Consider the following 22,869-nt stretch of genomic DNA (forward strand, 5'->3'; position numbering starts at 1 on the left):
AGCTATACTACTTGTAAGAACACTTCAAAAAGTTAGAGAAAATAAGGCTTTGAGCTCATAAGTTCCCCATAGCACCCCCCCCCCCCCCCCCCCCCCCAGTTTTCTCTAGAAGTGAGAATTAAAAGTTACCAGACTGAACAGCAGGCTTCTAACAGCTCAAATCAAGATTCCCAGGCCTAAAACAAGGACTCTACTAGATTTTTTCCTTCTGAAATGACAGCTTCCCTGGCACCCTAACACATTGCTGCGTTTCCTCAACTGGAAACAAATGAACAAAGAATCGAAATAGTCTGGTGAAAGGCTTATGGAAAAAATTAATTTCCACAGCCTCTTCCTGAGACACGTTCTTTCTCTGCTGCGAGTCAGACAGCTCTTCAAAGGCCTCTCCTTTACCTATTCTCTGAATTGTTACCTTCCCTCCAGCATACACAAGCCATCCATCTGGAGTTCTCCCACACTGTCTTAATTTAAAAGGCTAGTTCCATTTCTGTGGTGTAAAAACCCTTGTAGAGCTCTCAAAGGACTAAAAGCAAGACAGTCGTCCCTTTGGAATAGCCTGTCTTAAAAACAAACACATCTATTTAGCTTGGGCACACTCAGGAGTTTTTTGTTGTTTTGTTGGGCTTTTTTAAAGCAAGACAACCAACTGTAGTATGAAAGTGCCTTTTACCACTGCGACAGAGGCATTTCACAAACTGATCTATGTGCTTCACAGTTTGAGATTGTGCCTGACTATGGATTCCCAGACACCCAGTAGAAAAGACGGACAAAACTGCTAGATTTCTAGATCTCTAACAGGCTGTGTAAACCCAGCACAGGTCACCAGTGCTAAAGCTGAGGCAAATATCCCTACTCCTCTAGGAAAAATTGTTCACTATTATCCAGCAATTATGTCCACACTGGTGGTCTTGCACCTTCACTATTCTTTTAAGTGAGAAAACAACTTTTGTTTTCAACACTGACTCTTGTTACTCTCTCTCACTGAAATAACCTTAACTTGTATTTATCATCATATAACATCCAAAATTGGGAACTGTACAGATGAGATCTCACAACAAACCCAGCACCAAGTAGAGCAGAATAATTACCTCCTGTGCCTCGCATCCGATGCTTTTGTTACTATCACCCAGAACAGGTTTTGTTTTGGTTATCACTGGATTTTAACTCGATCTGATCTGCTATAATATCCAGAATACTTAACTTAGCACAGAACCACTTCATTCCCTTGACAAGCTGATGTCCCTAACATTCAATCCATTTTTCTCTGGCAAGTGTTACAGGGGCAGTCCATTCCACCATCCAGATTATTAATAAAAACATTCAATAAATCAGTAAACCTGATCACCATACAGTGCTTTAACCAATAAAGTATTTCCCAAGTTTCCAATTAAGAACAGCATGTAAGAAAAATTCTTCCTAAAGCATGCAGACCTATTCACTGTTACTTAGATTTAATGTGTTACAGAACCTTAAGAATAGCTTAAATGAGATGAAACCTCAGGAAAAAAAAAAAATCAAAACAAAACCACCCCAAACAAACAAAAAAATAAATACCCCCCAAACCAAAACAAACAAAAAACCCAAAACAAACAAAACAAACAAAAAAAGAAAAAAAAAACAAAAAAAACACAACAAAAAAAAAACAAACACCAAAGCAAAAATCCCCAAACAACAGAGAGTTAAAATCAGACTGTACAAACCCAGGTTTAGTTTAGTCACCCTAATACCAAAAAAAGAACCAAAAAAATTATTACAGTTAGAACAGCCTTCCAACTGGCCAATGTTGGCAAGTTACTATTGACTGATGAGAAGGCAAGCTATCTTCACCTTAGTCAGTAAGACAAGTCTGCAGTAGTAACTGATGAGTTTACCTTACATGCCGGGGTAATTTGGTATTAAAAATTCTACTAATATAAAATTGTCCAAATGCATTGTCAGACATTTACACCTATGTACATGAAAGGCTTCTCAGCTGCAATGCCCCATGATCTCCCATGGAATGTAAAGACCACTTACATAAAAATTCAGAAACTTAACTGGCTGGCCAAGAGTTACCTACAATAGTTTAAAATTGAAAAATACTTTCCCTGTGTTCCAGCCATATAATCATTGGCTTCATATTGCTGTCCACTTACCCCTCTTATTTGCACTGCTGTATTCTTAGCTCTTACTCTTCTCGGGTAGACTGAGGAAAATACTGGGATATACATTCAGACAGAACCGATTCCTCAGTACACTGCACATTAGAGGACACTTTCTCTAGGACTTTTGTAGGTGGCTTTTTAACCAGAATGGTTTTAAGTGCAATTTGGTTTCCTACTCGATAGAAAATTATACAGAAGAATGTTATGTCAGCATTTTCTTACTTTGGAGCTAGAACTGACATCACACATAAAGGGGCCAAGAAATAGTTATATGGGTGTGGGTGCAGTACCACAGCATTACTTCAACGGTTTCTGTATTGACGTAATAAATGAAAAATGTTTGAGAAAGCTTCCCCTCCTCCTCTTCCACAGTTTCATTTATTTTGTTTTTTTCTTGTTTTATTGATCCAGCCTTGAATAATGCTGCTTATTTGGTAACAATATCAGGCAAAAACAAGAACAAGTGCCATTCCGCATTCCATTATGAATCATTCCGTTAAGTTTTGCAATATATACATTTTATCCAGCTTCTGACATTGTAGGTCATCATGCCAAGGAAAAATTTTAACAATACAATAAAAGCCTTCAAATGGAACTGTTTATGAATGTAATTCAAGAGACCAGACAATTTAATTTCTGAAATTTATATCACTCATGTCCATAATCTTTTTACATTTCACACTTCATGCTCTCAAACATTACCCTAGAGAACACTAAATCTTTTTGTCACATATACTACTAAAGATGCTAGCCAGGTTCATAGAGTTACAGAAGACTATAATAAGATGTAAAATTTAGTAGGTAATAAGTTATGACATTAGCTGACTAAAACAATATTCAATCTACACTAATGTTTGATTCATTCAAATACAATACGTATTTGGATATTATACACTACTTATTTCATATACTTAACAGTGCAAAATAAGATTTTTTTCCTGAGCATTTAGGAGATTAACATCCTTTTTCTTTATCATTGGTTGCAATCAATTTAAAATACACTTCCCATAAACTTACGTTTGTCAAGACTGTACAATTACGACAGGGAAAAGTTTGTAGGTATCAGAAGCCAATCAGAAATGAAAAGGGTTATTGAACATCTCTAGGATTTGTCCCCGTTTTTTGAGTCTAGGGATATTATAGGACTTTGACTTATACCAAAAAGTTCTGAAATCACAATTTTTTTTTCCATTGACCAAGTACTCCAAAACGTACAAACCACATGCCTTCCAAAACAGAGAAACAGCCTCTTATTTAAACAAATTGTAATACATATTTCAACTTACTATTCTGTAGTTAATGTAATGCCCAGTGAGCTGTGCCTCCAACAGATATAAGAGAATAAAACTTTTGGGAATGTATTTTGGGCATTTTGTAAGGAAAATGGATTCCTTACAAGCTGATCTTTTTCCTCAGTAGCTAAAGACCACGAGTTTCTAATTCAATCTTCTCCTCTGTTTGCAAGATATCAGGTTCTACCGGAGGAACAAGTGGTCTGAGTATAATCTCTGGACCTCCACCATAGATTGACTGAAGGAAATTCCATGTTTCTTCAGATATTTGTCCAGAATCTGCACCTGAAAATATTTAAAAAAATTTGATTACTATTTAGAATAATTATTTCATTGAAGTCCATAATAGATGCAGGAAAAAAAAAAACAACAAACCCCCAAAACCAAAAAAAAAAAAAACCCACAAAAAAAACAAACCCACCACATTCAAATTGAAAACCCCAAGCTGAATTTGTGCTTTATTTTGCACCAACTGCAAAAACCAATAACATATTTTGTGTTAATTTTGTACTTTGAGTCTTACAACTACCGGGTCTAAATTATCCGGTATTTAACATAACTCAAGCATAAAGCACATGAAGGTTCTATGCAGTCAAGCTGCCAAGTGGTATTGGTACACCGGAAACAGCAATTCATATTGATATAAGAACATGCACTCCAACCAATTACACAGTAAAGTACAATGATTCAAGCTTCTTGTTTTATCAAAAATTAATATTGATGGTAAAGAATAAATGTGCAAGAACCACAGTGAAATTACCAGAACCCCTGACAGAAACCACTACTAGGACATTACCAGCCCTACTAATGGTCCTTGTATATAGCATTGATGGGTCAGCCTGATGTCTTTTCATTCACTGTTTGAAGTCATTGAACCACAGAATCATAGAATAGTTTGGTTTGGAAAGGTCCTTGAAGATCACCTAGTTCCAGCCCCTTGCCATGGGCAGGGACACCTTCCAATAGACCAAGTAGCCCAAAGCCACATCTAATCTGTCCATGAACACTCTCATGGATAGGCCATCCACAGCTTCTCTGGACAACCTGTGCCAGTGCCTCACCACCCTCACAGGGAAGAATTTCTTCCAAATATCTAATCTAAATCCACCTTCTTTCAGTTCAAAACCAAGTCTTTATAACAGCCTTTGCTCACGATTCCATTCCTCTGTCTGGCGGTCCCTCTCCTGTCTCAGGTCAGCATCCAACCATCATTTCTAATTTCCTGGAACATTTTATAGTGGCAAAAGGCAAGGGAGCATCAGCATGTCACCCCTTTCGGTTTTCACACACGAATTCGGTCTGAGACAGTTATACAGCTGAAGTGATTTCTTTACACTAACCTAGGCAGAGAGGCCAAATTTCTATTCTAGCAGAATAAACCCCCTCTTCTTTAAGCAACAAATTAAAAACCTGTGCTGGAGCAAGTTTCCCCCCAATATCTTTAATCAGATACGATTAATCTGTCTTGTTAAGGGTACAAAGAGCTGCACATTTGATTACCTACATGAACTCAGCTATGCAACACTTCATCTGAAAGTCATGACGCAAATCCTATACCAGTACTCATGACATTATGCCTCCGTTTTACTCATTTATATTCAGGTTCTCAAAAAACAATTCCCATCTCTGCAGACACAGGAGTAGATTATCCACATTCCAGGTCTTCTAACCATCAGGTTTAACTGAAATAATGCACTGGGACAGGACCACTGGATCACAGAAATAATACTGTAATCTATCCAGTGGCACACCCACCTCATTTCTCATGACTTAAGAGAGAAATTTTCCTCAGCCTATATGTCTTAATTTCTACCCAAGTTCTAATTTGAACCAATGTAGCTGAAGGTAAGTCAACAACTGGCTAATGTGCTATCTATTATTAATTCTAAAATTATTTTTTTACTATGTTAGGCATATGTTTTATACCTTGCATTTGAATTCTACATTAGCACTTAAATCATTAAAATGTACTGCAAAACTCATCAGTGCAAGAACCCTTTTAAATAAACTCTTGACATTTTAGAATGGTGATGTTTATGCAGGGCCGAGTGGCCTCCAGTGAACTGCCAATGGTAGGTCCATTGTATGCAGAGGCATTAAATTGGGGGAAAAAATCCAGTTAAATAAATGTTAATCTTATTAAAACAATTTTTTTTTAAGATGAGCTACAATAAATTTAAATATTCACAGAAAGTCTACATATTCATAAAGCAGGCCATATTAGAATTTCTCTGTACCTATGAATTTTAAGTAAATGGTATTAAGCATCTTAAGTAAATGGTATTAAGCATCTGACTGCAAAAAAATAACGAATCTCTATCTTTGCATGCTAGAGAAGTTTATGCAATATATAGTGGAAAACAACTTGCAGGAAAATGAGCAACAGCATCTTACTGAGGTTTATTTCCCACTGTGTGAGAAGTAGCTCTTAATTCAAATTATGTTAAGATTCAAATAACTACATACAGATATATGACAGTCTAAAAGCCAAGAATCTCACAATTTACATTAAGAGAACCCAAATCAAACCAAGCTATACAAAGCCAAAGCATGCTTTTGCCATTCTGTAGTTACTCTGCACCTTCTTTTACATTCTCATCTGCATTTGGATTAGTTTATTATAGATATTAATTATCTATTTAAAGAATAAGCTGATCCCCCCAAAATGAGTACAACATTAGGAATTGCCATTTTGCAATAACAGTTAAAAAAAGAATTTATCATAAATTTTCCAAACTTCAGCAAATACATCACAAAGAGCCCAGAGCTGCAGCAATATTGGACACCTACCTTGTTTTAGGACAGCATTTCCACATTTTGTTACTGCAATCTTAGCATTATCAATAGGACCAGGAGGATCTAGTGTGACACAAAGATGATTAAAATTGGGAGAGCTGAAAACAAACAGCAGGTTGGAGGCTCTATTTTCAAATGGAAAGAGAAAAAGCTTGTTTGTTTACTACTTGTTCTTATACTGCTTAACAGTATGTTACAAGTTGTTAAAGCAAATCAGAATTTTAATTAAGAGCAAGGTTTTCAGAGCATTCATTTTACTAAAGTCTTAAGCAATGTAAAACACAAATTAATCCTAATTCTTACCCCAGCAAAGTTTTCCTAGAACAGTCAGACAAGACTGTAGAACATCTTATCAGTGTTTCTATTTCAGAAGTTTAGAGGCACTTAAATTAGGCTAAAAACGTTTTATTATAGTAGTTATTCAGTTATCTATGAGTTTAGGTTGTGAGCGAGGTTACATCCAGAATCTACAGTATTACCTATCAATTTGCACACCAAAATCCACCCCTCCTTGTACTTGCGTCCAATTTTCCTGCTGTGCTAACAGCCAAACCCTTCTAAACAAGCAACATTCCTTCCACAGCTATCTTGTTATCCATTCTTATGTATTATTTGACTATATTCTGTAATTTGGTTCATGAATATATTTGTAACCTACACAACTATTGTCTTAGATGTTTAAGAGCTTTCACTGCCTTCTCTATCTGTTCTTCCTACAGCCTCCTAGGAAAGCAAAAACCAATTTATTTCAACAGTACCACTACATAACAATAAAAAAATAAAGGATTATCCATATGTTGAAATGGAGCACAACTTACCACTGTCTTTACCCTTTACAAATCCTTCCCATTCTCTGAACCAGTGCATACTGATGCAGTAAAATGTTGATGGAGATTCTTCTTCTTGGAATGCTCTATTAAGCTGAAATGAGAAAGAATCTATGTTTTTCTGCCTTTCCCTCCTCTCCCCCTTTAAACTACTGAATTATTTCAACCAGTTGAATTATTAACAGCATAATGTTACACTGCTACAGAACATTTTTAAGAACTACTGACTATCAGAACAGTAAATATCTAGTGAATTCCCAAGGTGAGATTTTGATGTAGTGGTAGCCTTTGTGTTAGAAGATTATTTATTCTTTAATTAAGAGTTTATTTATTTTTCCCTGAAAACGGCTGTTCTTAAGTAAAGCACAAGTGCTTATCCCCATTAACCACTACTGGATAATTACAGTGGTGGCTGAACTTTGAAGTAACTGAAGAAAGCAGCCAACTTATTTCTTTTAAAACAGTGTTTTGAGATATGTGCTCCATAATTTTATGGAAGGTTCTTTGTGTGATGACTTATATCTTCATCTGTGCTTATTTTTTCCTAAATACATTGACCAGATGCCGGTATGATTTCAGGCAAGGCACAGTGAACTCACGCACATGAACCTAAAGCATCAATACAACTTCTTAAGGTTTCACATAGAGCTAAGTTTTGCAATCACTCCCTAACGCAACCTTAATAGAGGATAATAGAAATTTCTGTCTGTGACAATACTTACACAACAGTGCACATATAATCACTGTTTATACTGAAAAGATGTTGATCACTAAAACACATGAGGTTGACTCCATGTTGTTAATAATTACTATCCAGGGTAACCCAGTCTAGGGAAAAATCAATTACTAAGAAGTTCAAATAGCAGTTAAAACATGGAAAAGCTGACACAATCTCTGAAGTACAATTAAAGCACAGAGAGAACTAAAAGAACAGCTGCAATTTTGTTTTTCCTCCCTCTTGATAATTAAGGTAGCATAAATGGGACTCCAATCTCTCTGCATTCATTTTCATTGAAAAACAAAACTGTGTTTTCAAGTTAAGAATTACAAAACCCTTCCTACTAGTTATTTTACCAGACTCATGCATATAAACTCTTAACTCATGGAAAATATACTAGCTGCTTGATATTAATTTTACAGTCGTATTAGAACATGAAGGTATTTACTTCACACTGAATTATTTATGTTTGTTTACATATCTAATGATATTTTTGAAATTAGAACTAAAGATTATAATTAATGTTTTGCTGGCACAGCATTACTGCATTTAAACCTTACCAGATTGCACAGAACAGATCACTGGCAGTGTATAAAGAACAACTGATCATGTGGCTGCACTGTTTCTATACTATGAAAAAACAATTTAAGAAACAAAACATTTTCTCTAAGCACATTTTCATATAAAGTTATCTGGGATATGACAAGAACATTACTGTTGTAAACAGGAAAGAAGGGATTCTAAATAGGTACAGAGATATTTAATGAAATCCATTCATTTCAGGAATCACCTATGCACTTCTCATAACCCCTTGGGTCAATTCATGAGTATCAGGTGATGTCAAACAGCAGAATGAATAAGTGTTTACTTTTTTACCCGAATAAACATTTCCAATTCATTTTTCCTTCTTTTTTCAATTCTTTCAGACTCTATTTGGCAGGTGTGACAAACATACAGATGGTTAACAGCTGGTCCTCCTCCATACCTGCAGTAAACATAAAAAGACATTAACCTTGTGCAAAATACCATGTAAAAAGATCATGCATACGTAGACAGAGCAAGTGTTTTCATATAATATCTAACATAAGTCTGATCAATGCCAGTCACACTACCATTTGATTCACAAATACTATAATTTATTTTCCTAGTAATATTTTGTACTCCATGCTAAGACATAACCATCTTCCAAGTCCCAACTGCCTAAAGCCAGTAGAAACCATCTCAAACTACTGTATCACATACTTCAAAAGGTGTTACTATGGGAAGAACATGACAGTGAGCAAGTATTCTGTTACATATACACCCTGTGTGATTTTATTAAAGACCTCCAAGAAACAACTTATGGAAATGTTCCAGCCAGTTTTATTTTAAGCATGTTCCTCCATTCCACTGCAGGCTCATCAGTTTGCTCCCTCCTTGACACCAGCCCCTAAAGTTGCTTATTGTTTTGCTCTTGAAAAGTTATTCTCCACGACCTTCCCATCCATATTTTCCTTGTGTGAAACAAGCAGAATGCATGGAAGTCTGTAGATACACTGTTTCTGAGAAGCACAAGAGATAATATGTATATCTGTACATGTGTGAGTGTGTATATAGATGTATCATTATGAATATGGGCATCATTTACTAGCCTGGAAACTACAAGCCTGATAAAGAAAATATTCTTAAATGACTAGCAGCCTTAAGAGATGCATTTACCACAAAAGAAAGGTCACACATTGAGATAAGGATATTCCAGGTTCTGCTTCCTAGATGAATCATTATTTCTGACAGACCTGGGGGCTTTTCCGGTTTTGTCCATTTCCAAAACTTCCTATTTTGTTTCAAAAATCTTACTTTAAATGAGATAAAAGAGAGTGCTCTTAAGCGTCTAAATTTAAGCATCTCAACATTTATCATGTGGCTTTCTCAAGTGCAACATGAATTAAAGTTCAAAATATGAAAAAAAGTCTATGTCTTAAACAAGAGTGAAAAACAACTGTGGTTACTTTGTGAATAAATTGAAGAAAAATCTGCCATGGAAGGCATTACTCCCCCCCACCCCCTTTAGACTTGTATGTTTGTCAGTCCATAAAAATAATTTGGGATGCTATTTTCCCACCCCCATCGCCTAACAAGTACAGAAGTGTTATATTTTAACTGAAAATCAAAACATTACTTCAGTACAACAGCACTTGTACATACAAGTTTTTTGGTATATATTCAATCATCCCAACTTAAAGACATGTTTTATAAAATAGTCACCCAACACTTAAATTGCATCTCTGAATATGACACTTTGTCTTTGAACTGCAGTGATCATTTCATAACTTTTTAGTTGAAATAGATCAAGTATGCATTATACCATATTATCCCAAAGCAACTTTGAACCCAAAGTATTTGGAATTCGATAGGAGCAGTGCCACATGAGCAGCAAAAAAACCAAGTTTGGGACATCAATTGCAATTGGCATTTTAGAGTAATATCTCATTTTTCTTAACATTATCTCAACAAAAGGCAGCTTCCATGATATTTGGCTTCCTCACCCTAAATTCTCACCCACTGCAACCATGATATTCGCCTGATATTCCCAGATAACAGCAAGACAAAAAGCAAAACATGGGTGCTTCACAGCTATTCTGTGTTAAAGGGTGCACGTGCCAGTCAGGAAGCCAGACATAGCACATTTAGCAACAATTCATACCTCTTTTCTACCTAATAGGAACCTATCACCTCTGGGACTTCACCTTTCTATCAAATGATTGAAGTTGGACATCTTGTCAAAAAAGTTCAGAAAGAAAGAAAAACAATTAGAAGTTTAAAACCATTTTTCTTCAGATTTAACAAACCTTTCTGCATACAAAAAAGAAATACTGCCTTTGTCAGTTGGAATTCAGTACATCTACAAAAGTAGAAATAGGCTGGAAATAGCACTGTACTATTTTTCACTTGTGTCTATTGAAACTTTAAAAAGAGCCCAACCCAACCCTACAGCTATATTGCTTAGGTGGCAGGAAATTAACAACTAAAAATATTTAATGCAAGTGCAATAGAGTCCTTAAGGTCATCAGCAAAGCTCTTCTACAGCTTTTTGTTACTTTAAAAGGAGACACTTCTTTTAAGAATCCCTCCTTCACAAGCAAACACTTAAGCCTGACCTAGATTAAAAAGCATTGAGTAGTTATAAGGAACGCTTAGATGTAAGTTATTTTGAAGCAGTACTGGCAGCTGAGGCTATGGATTCAAAGCCAACATAAAAGCTGTCTCTAGCCAACAAGAGAACAGGAAGCTGATACAGAGAAGTCTTTCAAAATACCTCTTCAAAGTGTACTTTTGCTGACCTACTTTATGTCATTCAGTACATACCATACTTTTTATTGGTTTAATGCTCAAGTATTATCACAGTAACACACTACTTCGTGTAGACTTTTAGCATAACTTTGCAAAAGCAAATTACATAAATTGGCTGCTTGCAATCCCTTCACTTAGTTCTGTGCCTAGAATACTTTATTTTTTTTTCCCCTTTTCCTGATCCACTAATTCTGAAGTCTGATCTTGCTGCTTGACACATACTTTCATGCAGATCATACCACTGGATTTTTTCCAGTTACAGTATAAACCTTACCTGCTGTACAGATTATCCCATATATTTTGAGGTAGCATTACAACTAAGTCCTCTATGAAGTTAGCTTTGTGTGGAGGAACACCTGCAGAAGCAACAACAAACAAAACAAACAAACAAATAAAAACAAACACAAAAAGAAGAAAAAAGAAAAAGAAAAAATAATAATAAAAAAAAGATTTGCAGATTTTATTCAGGACATGGAGGGAGAAGACTATGTTAGAGGTTAGAGGAATTAAAAATACAACCTTTCAATGAATTCAGAGCAATCATGTGAAGCAAGTTTTACCACAGTATAATCTATTACTGTATTTAAAGACAGCACTCTAATTTTAGTCTTTCATGAGGCTGAGAAGTTTATAAAAAATAGAAGCAAACTACATGAAAGATTAAAGGGCTAGAGGCCTTTTTAGATACCAATTGCAAAATGCTTCTTAAGGCATACAATTAAAATGTTAACGAGGGATTAAATATTTTGTTTATGCCTGCAAACACATTAGCAAATGGTCTATTCAAAATTCACTTATTTGCTGTAGACCTTTTTGACTTACTTCAAACAACATGAATGATTGTAAGTAGGGAAATTTTGAGGAAGGCAGATGTGCTTGCATGATCAGATACATTGAGCTGAAGCACACAGTAAGCAGGAATGCTTTGGAAAAGGGAAAAATCTAGTCTTTTGGGCACTTGTACAACAAAAGTCATCTGCTGTAACCCTGTAAAAGGAAAGCCACAGCCACAAGGGCTCACATGTACGCTCCTCTGCACATTGTTACTGGGCACAATATTCTTACGTAAAAAGTTTGCTTCAGCAATAGCGGCAGCACCTCTAACTGCTGATCTAACACAGCTCTATTTTTAATTAGAAAATTGGTGTAAGAACACCACAGTTATGATTTCTCAGAACATTAGCACTCAAATATGGATAGTTCCCCAATGTTTTGCTTAATGCAATTCTCTCACTTTTATTAATATTTTGCGCAAAGTAAAATTTTTATGCTCCCACACTGAATATACAGAAATACTACTCTATTTTCACACTGCTATGCACTGGCTACTCTGCATCATACCCATTTCCTTTTCCATAGCTTTCAAACTTTCTTGTTGCTTCTAGTGTGTAGCTGCAAATAAGATTTAGATTGGCAGAACAAAGTATTAAGGATGATGATAAAGTGACATGATTTTTGAAAATTGAATATACATGTTTAGGAAGCAAGTAGATAAATCAAACTGTTCCTCTTTAAGAATCAAGAACGCTTATAAACAAAATCAAATGTGCAGGTAAAAGAGGAAAAACACCCCAGGAGATCTTCACATGGTATAATTTTCAACTAGTCAGCTACTAAAATGACAGAAATCACTGACTTAGAAGTTACAGTTTTAATTTACCTAAGAAGTTACAGAAGTTATAAATTTACTACACTCAAATTCCTTTAATTAAAACAAGTGCACATCCCTGCACAGCTACAAGTCACATGACACGCAGTTACAGTCTCACCTCCATGCATACAGAGAAAGTCATTATTTGAAATTGGTCCTGGCTCTGCAAAAGTCTTGAATTTATTTAACCACTGTCTGGAAACATAGAACTGCAGAAGACTTGGTTCCATCATGTTCAGTAAGCTTGATATTCTCCGTCTCTCTCTCTGTGCTTCTTCACTGCTCTTTCTATTACCAAAATAGAAATCATTTAACAAATATATATCCTTGTGTACAATACAGATAATTTATTTTGTGAAAACTGTACTTTCAAGGCCATGGCTACACATCAAAGTTTGGTAGCATGGAGCAGTTGACTTAGCCTGTGAAGTAACTTGCACTTTTTATGTACAGCCTGAGCCACCACCTAAATGTATGGCAGGAACGTGGACTGTCGCATTAGCGAGCAGTGTGTCGCAAGAGTCGGAACAGTTAGTACAGAGTGGGAAGGGCAGCAAAGACTACTTGCTCTGTTAAACCTGTGCTTTCCTTGGCACATGTTATGCTTGCAAAGAAACTTTTGCTTGCTTAGATCAACAACAAAGACCTCTGGCAGTTCCCATGATAACCTAGCAGCCTGAGAAAGCAAATAGTTTGACTGTAACAGACAGTAGGCTATGCTGCAGAGGTGATTACTACCACAGGAAGATGAGATAAGGCTCTGCCCACCTCCAGTTTCCTCTGTATCTTTTGAGATAAACGCTTTGCAAGCTGGTCCTTGGGCAGATGTTCCTTACCTACCTTCAGAAGTCAGGTTGAACAGTAACTAGATTGGGTAATTCCCCTACTTTTCCTGTATGCCCCTATTTTTCTCATTGAGGCTGTTGCTGTTGTCCAGCTGGAAGTATCTCTGCTCTCTTGGTTTTAGATTGAATAATCTCTCTTCTCCAAAAGCAGGTTTGAGCAATTTGTTCCCTGTCCATGGTAGGCGGGTTGGAACTAGATCATCTTAAGGTCCTTTCCAACCCTAACTATTCTATGATTCTATGATTCCATCCTCCAAAACCCCGACCCAAAACTTGATTCAGCATCACACAAAAGCTGGACAACGTCAGTTAACTTACGGCGTCAACATTACCTCAAATAGCTGACAGAAAAGCTTCAGGTAGACCTAATGGCCATAGCAACAGAGCTATTTATAGTATAGCAAAACAAGACTAAAAAAGTAGGGAAAAAAAATTGCCATAAACCCAATTAAAATACATTACCCATTTAAATTCAGAATAAAATTCTATAACAAAAGCCTTTCCAGCTGTTAATTTAAAAATTTATACATAGCTCCAATAAGCATTCTAAAAACATGCTGAAAGAACATCTATTTTGTGCGTGTGGCAGTATTTTGTGGGTATATTCGTTTTTTTTTAAATAAATTTTATGAATGCTGTTCTTTTATTATTTAAGTGTTTGCCCATAATCTGGTACAGTGTTCTTTCTTGGCAATACAGCATGACTTCCACATCCTTTCAATGACCCAGACTCACAGGCTTAGCTCAGACAGTGGCAGGTACAAGCGTTCCTAATGAAAGTTAAACCAGAACACATCTCATTTCTTGTGCAACTCTGACACAATCTGTTTTGCAGTAAACTCGTAGTGGAAATTTGATCTTTGTACAAGATTCTTAGAATCTGCACATTGAGTTAAGTTGGTTTTATTATTTGAAGTACAAAAATTCCTTAGACTGAAGATGCTAATAACATGACTTCTCGCCTTTCATTTCAACTTTCAGGAGAGTCCAGCCTCTAAATTCCCTGAAATTAAATTACAACACAGTAAAACATCTGTTGTTCTACATCCCATCTGCTAAAGACTTTCCACTCTTCCCTTTAGAGTTCTAACAGTTAAGAGTCTGTGTGCAAAATCTCCCATTGTGCAGCATTCCTTTCCTCTGATTAAAAAGGAGGTAATTAGTGGCTAATTCTAACAGTTGTTCAAAGTTCTCTTTCTAGTCATCTTCCTACACTTTATTTATGCAAATTTAGTTTTCATTTCAAGTTCCATACATGCTTTAGCAGTGACAGAGCAAGTGTTAAGAACATAACTGAAGGATTCTGTCTTTCTCCAGCATAGGTTGTTCTGACTGGTCAGACTCTTCCACTATAATTCTTTTTTTATGGCAGCCAATTTCTGAAAGCTGCCCAACTGCTTTAAAGTTATTTACATACCTGACTTACATAAGCATGATTATACTTTCAATTACATACCTGTAGAAGAGAACATAAGCTTCTGCATTTTGCACTGTGGATTCTGATACTTCTGTGACACTCTGGTCATCAAATTCATACCACAAGTTATTTAAATTGTTGCGACAATAAGCTATATAATGTCCACCTGGAGTGCAAGAAGCAAGATTTATTAAAGTGTCCAGTGCTGCCCATTTTACTGTGCAACACATGAAAAGGAAGTAAGTCCAAAAAAACCCAAGTCTTAAATGGGAGAAACATCAAATCATTAGCAGACATTATCTGGATATTAACTTCTCCCGAACTCTGGATCATTTCCTACTTCCCCTCCTGAATTTCCATCAGCTAGTGGCAAACTGAACACTGTTTTTCAGCGTATTCTTAAACTTTTCCAGCAGCTTCATGTTTAATGCACTCTTAAAACATGAAACTCAAATCAGAGTAAGAATGACTGAACAATTTACCCTAATCGGTTTCCACAATGAACTCTTTTCAAATCTTTTTAATGGAAATCAGCATAGGTGTGTAATGGCTACATAATATCAAGACCATACTTAACTGTGTTCTGAAGACTATCCATAATATAAATTATTACTATTTCTAAAATACATATTCAACTGCCAACAAATAAATAATCAGATGTCTACTAAAGTGATTATGAAAGGCATCATCCAGCAAGTACTGAACAGAAAATGAAAAAAGCATCCAGAAAAGTGGAAACACCTTCATCTGAACAATGGACACCTCAAGTTTGGACAGTATGAGGGGGTGGTTAACCTCCATAAAATTTTAAGATGTTTCTGACTTCAAACTTATCTTTGTCCTATTTTCCAAATCTTATAAACAATGAAAGCATCTAGGCAGAAACAAGCTTGACATAAAGCAGTAAGATGTTTATTCAGCTACTCATCACTAGCCATGAATAGCAGATACTGCCTGGTTTGGGGTTAATCGGCAGTCATCAACCAAAAGAACAACTTTGAAAACAATTACTAGCATCTTTGTGGTGAACTCTTTCCAAAAAACTAAGTCATACAAAGCGTTAAAACTCTAGATAAACCTATGCAGAACAGCTGACCAATTGGTCATCTGCTGGCATGTAACATTATTTGTCCTTTTAGACTGTTCACTTACAACGGTATATATAGTTTACTTAACTTAATATTCCAGGATCTGTTAATTTTTTTCCACCTACAATTTTATTTCAGTATGCCATACAATTTCAAAGATGTGTCAACTATTTAAGAGGAAGCCATCTTATGGTTCAAGGTAAAAATCACAGCATTTATCCTTCACAGTATAACTACCAGTGCTTATCTATTTACTCTTCAGTTTATGAATAATCTTAAACAGAAGGGCTGATGTGAATATCAGCAACAGAGACAGAACAATCAACCTCATACTTACTGCTGGCAGTTCCATGATGGCAGATGACAGACAGAAGATCGTAAGTCACAATCTGAGCTGGACTGTCCTTTGCAAGGAAAGGCTGAAGATCAAGGCCTTCCAAGGGAAAGGACACGTGGGTCCCAATTTTAGTGGAAAACATAAGTTCATGTCTAAATCTTTTCAGATGAATGCACAGTATCTGTAAGAAGGATCGACAGATTCACTCAAGAACTTTACATGGTATACTATTTGACATATAATAACTGCACTGTGCATGCCAGGTTTTCCTTTTATCATCCGAAAAGGATCACTTTTCTCTGTGGCCTGAGGCAACTATCACAAGCTCTGTGTTCCATAGATTTTTTTTTTTTTTAAATCAACCACGGCTCAAGGAGTTAGAAATGCATTTGTAATTATCTATGACTTATCTTACCAACAGTAAAAAAAAACAAACCCAGTTGTGAACTTACTAACGCTGATTCAGCAATGAGCAACATACCTTTTATCTTCTTCAGTGCACCTATTGCACAATCTTGTCATGAGGGACATTAATTCTTCCTGATTGTTGCACCCATCAATTCATGTTTTGATGCGTAAGACTGGATTACTTTTAAAACGTGAAGTTACAAGCGTTGCTTATGGAAAATATTTCCATTCTGGCTGTGGTATTTAAGTTCTACAGTATAAATAAGCTCTGCAGGCTGACAGTTATAACATAGTAAAGTTAGAATAATGGGGTTTTTCTTTTCATGTACAAGGTTCACTTTCTTACAGGGTGAATCATCAAATGTTACTCATCTTTTTAAAACAAATGCCGATAAGAAGATACACTTTCATCATGTAACATTATAAACATGACCTCATGCAATTCATTAGTCTTACCACATTCCTAATCATGCAGAAAAAGTGTTTTAAAGTGCATGTAGTAACAGTACCTCAGGAAATTTTTGCACTTTGCAGAATTTCACTCCATTTCTCAACCTAAGCAAAGGAGAAAAACAAACAAACAACAAAACAACCAATACTTAGTTCTGAAAAGGTGGGTGTGGTTTTTTTTATTGTGCTAATCAGCAAGTCTAAACTGAACATTACACATTCGTAAACCCAAAATATTTCTGGAATGTAGACTAGACATGGAGTAGCCAAAAAGATGCAAACAAGGATGCTTTAGAAGACAAGACAATCTGTACTGCTGAAAAATTCAAATCAGCAAGTATAGACAGTCAAGCTCCATCTAGCTAACAATTTCTCTTAGCATAAAGGAAAGAACTTAAAGCTTTGTTAAGCTGATTATTCAGCAAAATAGAAAAAAAAGCAGCCAAGTTTATTTTTAAGAAGCAATCTACAGCAGATCACCAGTTATACACTGGTTATACACAGCAATAACACTCCTTTTCCATAAAGGGCATTGAGCTATCTACAGACCACTTCTGTTTCTTTGTTCTTTAGTATTTACGGCCACAATGTACTTATTTATAACACACTGAAGCACCTACTGTGTATCAGTGAAAATCTGCTAGTTATATAGTGGGCTAAAAGCATTTTTTTTCAAACAAAAACAATTTAGAAAGGTCTAAAATTATAAGGAACATGAAAAAGAACAAAACACGATTTGACTGCAATATGGTATGCTGAGTCAGTGCTTCCAAACTCCTGCACCTTTGTAATAGCAAATTTCTGACAGTCAGAACACAAGGTAGTGTTAAAAGATTAATAGCACTATGACATACCCAGCAGAAATAAATGCCTCTTGACTAACAAAAGCATTAGAGCACTCAAATTAAGACAAGTTAAAAAAAAGGTAAAAGACAGCTTACTTTTTACATCTTCCACAGCTGTACATGTTATCACCTGCAAACATCATGGAGAAGACAAACAGCCATTATTCTCTAAATCCAAATAGCTATCCTTCAACCACATACACTTGATATATAAAAGTCTCAAGGGAATTTATTTTAAGTTGCATTGAATATTTAAGCCATAAGAGTGTTGACATAGCAACTAAAAAGAAAGGTTCTTAGGTTTTATGCTTATAACTATGAAGCAGTACAGCATAACGTGAAGAGATGAGGATATATAATTTAAAAGGGAAGAAATTCACTAGGTCAAATTAAGTATTAATATAATAGGGTTTGAAATTTTTATGACCCTTCAATTGATACCATTTCATTAAACCGAATTCAGATTTACTTGATGTTTCTAAAGCAGCTCTCCTGGCATTTGTTGCCTCAAATATTCAGTTGAATGCGAAGCTTACCTTTTTAAAATGAATGATCCCGTAAGAGCAAGGAATGACTGTGTTACAGTCTAACAGGTGGCCTTTGCTTAATTGCGTGAAGCGAAGAAGATATTAATCATCTTAGTATGATTAGAGGAAAAAATATCAGAAGAAACACGTTCATGTAATTGACCTCTTACCCTTGAGCTCATCTCTGGCGAAAAAGGCAGCAAGACAATCTTGTAAGGTTACAACTGGACCCCAAAACCAGCTAGGAACACATGAGACAACAAACCTGAAACATCATTGATAGAAAAGAGAGAAAAAACAACAAATGTTCTGCCAGAAGAGCAGAAACTGGAATTTCAAAATAGATTAAAAAATAAAACAAGATAAATATTACTTACCTTTTGAAATATTCCATAAAGAAAGCTATCCATCCCTGGGGGGCATATGCTTCTCCACATGACCCAGCCTTGACTAGAGATGTCTGATGACTTGCAGAATGGAGTTTAGCAAGATCTTCCTTACCTGGAATAGGCAAGGACAGATCCTGAAAGGTCTCCAAGGTTACAGACAGCTAAAGAAGAAAACAAATGAAACAAGAGAGTTAAGATTGAAGAGAAACTGAATTAAACTGACTACCGTGAAGTTCACCAGTAACTACTAAGTCACTGTGTAGTTGAAAATTCCACTAGGTTGCAAATCAATTATAAATAAGGAGACATAAGAATTCATTTCTAAAAGAGGAAGAAAAATTAACATTTTAGAGTGAACTTGCACACTGTTATCACTAAAACTCTTCAAGTCATTATTAATTATTTGTCTTCCTAGTAGTCACAAAAAGCATTATGATTTTTGCCTCAAGCTTTTGTTATACAAGCTAGTTTCAGAAAGGTCCATCCCCTTGTTTTGACAGTATCTTACTTTGACATTATCTTGACCTAATGTAACTGGACCTGCTGCAAAAGAGACTCAGCTATGCATTTTCTTGTTCCCATCCTGGATTTTAGTGATCACATTTGCTTTTTTGAAGCTCCTATTACTGTTTGAATAAACAAGTATGAAACAACTGAAACTTCTGAAGAAATCTGTCACAAAAGAATAAAGTTACCAGAGCCTCACTGTATTCATAAAGCTGTAAGTATTTGTATTGAGGAAAAAAAACACATTAAAAGCTAGAACTCCCCCTTCTTACTCACCCGATCACAAGTCAGGCACTGTACTGAACTTATTATAGTCCCATCAAATATATCAGAGATAACACTCCTGTACTTCTTGCGCTTCTTCCTTTTTGGCGATGATACTGTTGCAACTATAAAATGACAAATATTAAATGCTGAAAGTAAATCAAGTGGGTTGTGATTTCCTTCAACTTTGCATAATATAATTAGAGATCACACATATTTAGGACTTGATTTTGAACCAAGCCCTATTTTTTGTTTACTAAATATTTCTTAGAAATTACACAAGCAGATTACTGCTAGTACCAGGCAATTCATGTAGGTTCCTCAAGCAGTTTATGGTGGAAAATTTTACCTCAGTTTAAGTAAAACTCAAACTGCCAGTCTTGAAATCTACAGCCTCCTGCTATAAGATTGATCTTGGCAGGAATCCCCCAAGGTATAAACGTTAAATGTCACATTCTGACATTTAATTTGATCACATCTTCCCACAAGTTTTAACCATGTTGGGATGAAAACCACATGCACAAGCTTGTTGTATCACAACACTGGTGACAGTGACAGGGTTGAAGTAGACTAAACTTACTACTAGAGTCCAGCCTAACAGCAGCTTATTAAAAGATAAGAAAAAAATTAAACTCCAAGCATAACATGTGCACCCCTTCCCCACCCAAATCCACTACTAATTAGGTAAACACACCAAAGCAGTCTCTTGGGCTCTATAAATTACCAGCATGGTATGCTAGAATGAATACCACAAAACCTCTTTTGGAGACTGAATACTACCCAGGAGATAACTGATTAAGTCTTGTAGGAGTCCAAGTCTGTCAAAATGCTAACAGCCAGTAACAAGCAGTGAGCCATGGAAATAGTGACAGGAAATTGAAGTATCTTTCTAACTAACTTCTCATACATTTCCCCTCTTTCCAAACTAGAGCAGTTGAGAAAGTTTTCTCAAAATACTATTCCATCTTCACAGAGTAGAGGCAGATACTGTTCAAGCATGCTTTGAAAGAATCAGAATGCTACAGAAGTAAAGGGAGTCTTATTGTATGCCCAGTTTACATAATAGTCCCTCTCCCCAGTAGGGATAGGGGATTAAAAAATGCTGAAGAAAAAACACTGCACTGGTATGCAAGACACAAGAAACAACAAAATGAAAACTGTAATGCAGAGCAATTCAGTACCAGAAAATAAAGAGCCTATACCTTTTTTGTGGACTTGTGCCACTGAAGAGCATGATGAGAATGATTTTGGTGGACTGTTTGATAAGCGGGTGTTCATCCCTTCATTTGATGATGGGGTTTGGGCTGCAGATATATCATTCATGTGGACATCACTGATGTATTCTGCAATTAATATTTGCATTACTTCATAAATTCTACCAAAAATTTAATGCAGAATGAACAGACAATGGTCATGCAATTAATTTAACCACGCTGTCAGGTCACAGGTCATTGAGGAATGCATCACCATCTCAAGTCATATATGTTTTAAATTAAGAACAAAATCCAAAACCCCCACTATCTTCTGGGTTACCTGAAACCTTACCCAGCACAAATATTTAGTTTTTCAAGGAAATTCAAGTTGAATTCAGAACACCTGAACTGAAAAGTAAATAAGGAAGGTGCATTGCCTAAAGTCATCAACCTACCCTATTTGACCTGTACCTCTCTACACTATTTGTTCTACAATTCTTTTCCACTCACACAGACATTTTTGCTAAGAATCTGACTATTTCAATTGCACATTAGTAATGTATTACCTGAGAATCTGCTGTGTATCTGTACTTTGACAGTTCCTTGATTATTTAAAAATTCAGTGGTCTCTGAAGCAGTATTTGCATCTTTTTCAAAGTCTTCTATAGAATTTGCTCGTTTAAGCTTGTTGCTTGATATTTTTTCTTTCTGCCAGTCTTTGGATGTGACTGAGTTGTTATCATCATCCTGAATTAACATGGTTGTCTCTGCAGGATCCTCTAAGACAGGTTTGAAAATAGTGTCATTTTCTGTTTTATCACAGGTACCACAGGATTCACAGGGCTGAAAGCCTACATCTGACTGGCTCTTGTCTTCTTCCATACTGTCTTCAACACTTGTAGGCTGGACATCTTCCAGTTCTACAACTGGTTCTTTAAGTTCCTCATGAAGCAAATCCATTAGACACCGCAAAAATTCTTGTGCATCCTAGGATTTTAAACAAGTTTTATGTTATTCCATTATGTTTGGAAGAAATTAAAGTCATATTAGGAAAAGATACAGGTAACTAAACCAAAAGCTGCAGCTGGCTGTTACAGAAGAGTAAGTTAAATGTCTCTGTCTCAGGTCTGAAGTTCAAAAGAAATTTCATTTCTAGATCATGTTTGTTTCCTCTGTCCATTTCCTCCATTTAATCTTACGAGTTTCCTCCAAAACACTTCTATTCCCAAAAAGCTTATTTCAACAACAAGTCTAACTCAAGCAACTACCAACACTGGCCAGACCCCAGCTCTGCTGGTAATGGAGTGTTTTCAGGACAGTTTTTTTAAAACCTCATGCAGCATCTTCAGCAAAGCAATCTGAGCCTTGTTTTCACTGGGCATGGCAGGACTTTATTAAGAAGTGTTATGTTGTACTTATCCTGTCTTTCCAATTGCATCACCCTGGCAACAAGACTTTAATTCTTCTTCTCAAGCCTGGACAAGACTCCTCAATTATCAGTATTTCCACAAAGAGTTGTGAAGATTTACTACAAGTCTGATCTGTGTTTTGAAGTATCTTAAGAGGCACCAAATTTCAACAATCCATGCTTGGTTCCTGGCAATAGAGAATATCTAATAAAACAAGCATGGGAGAAAACAACAGCCTCTCCTTGGCAACTACGAATGCTTCTATTTTCTTTCATTTTCCTTTCTGTATTTTGGTTGTTCATAAAAATAATTTCTGCTGCTCAATATCACCATCCAACACACCAATTACTTACTAAGCTCACAACTGCAGACTAGAAAACATTCTCTTTCTCAAAAACCAGAACTATCAGATTCCGTTTTGGGGTTTGAGTA

At 36.0% G+C, this 22,869-nt stretch overlaps 1 protein-coding gene across 10 annotated transcripts in view; it reads right to left on the minus strand.

The window, feature by feature from the left end:
• Positions 1–2,737: 2,737 nt before the first annotated feature.
• The window catches only part of USP33 (ubiquitin specific peptidase 33), a 44,501-nt gene continuing 24,369 nt past the window's right edge, over positions 2,738–22,869 (minus strand). For 4 of the 10 annotated variants that reach the window (XM_057416880.1, XM_057416871.1, XM_057416845.1 and 1 more), the window contains 16 exons: positions 21,595–22,015; positions 21,038–21,178; positions 20,416–20,439; positions 19,848–19,960; positions 19,053–19,225; positions 18,846–18,949; positions 18,245–18,278; positions 17,363–17,408; positions 16,446–16,626; positions 15,060–15,186; positions 12,877–13,046; positions 11,382–11,463; positions 8,654–8,762; positions 7,051–7,153; positions 6,227–6,295; positions 2,738–3,721 (listed from right to left, as the gene is read on the minus strand). In XM_057416880.1, coding sequence (XP_057272863.1) covers positions 3,564–3,721; positions 6,227–6,295; positions 7,051–7,153; positions 8,654–8,762; positions 11,382–11,463; positions 12,877–13,046; positions 15,060–15,186; positions 16,446–16,626; positions 17,363–17,408; positions 18,245–18,278; positions 18,846–18,949; positions 19,053–19,225; positions 19,848–19,960; positions 20,416–20,439; positions 21,038–21,178; positions 21,595–22,015 — 2,055 coding nt within the window. In that variant the 3' untranslated portion in view covers positions 2,738–3,563. Of the gene's footprint in view, positions 3,722–6,226; positions 6,296–7,050; positions 7,154–8,645; positions 8,763–11,381; positions 11,464–12,876; positions 13,047–15,059; positions 15,187–16,445; positions 16,627–17,362; positions 17,409–18,244; positions 18,279–18,845; positions 18,950–19,052; positions 19,226–19,847; positions 19,961–20,415; positions 20,440–21,037; positions 21,179–21,594; positions 22,016–22,869 lie in introns of all 10 variants that reach the window. The other 6 variants (XM_057416853.1, XM_057416896.1, XR_008973117.1 and 3 more) reach the window with 6 other exon arrangements.

Source organism: Pezoporus wallicus, unplaced genomic scaffold (assembly GCF_028554395.1).
Source record: "Pezoporus wallicus isolate ANWC-B61680 ecotype Strahan unplaced genomic scaffold, APGP_CSIRO_Pwel_v1 contig_5908, whole genome shotgun sequence".
Lineage (NCBI taxonomy): Eukaryota > Metazoa > Chordata > Aves > Psittaciformes > Psittacidae > Pezoporus > Pezoporus wallicus.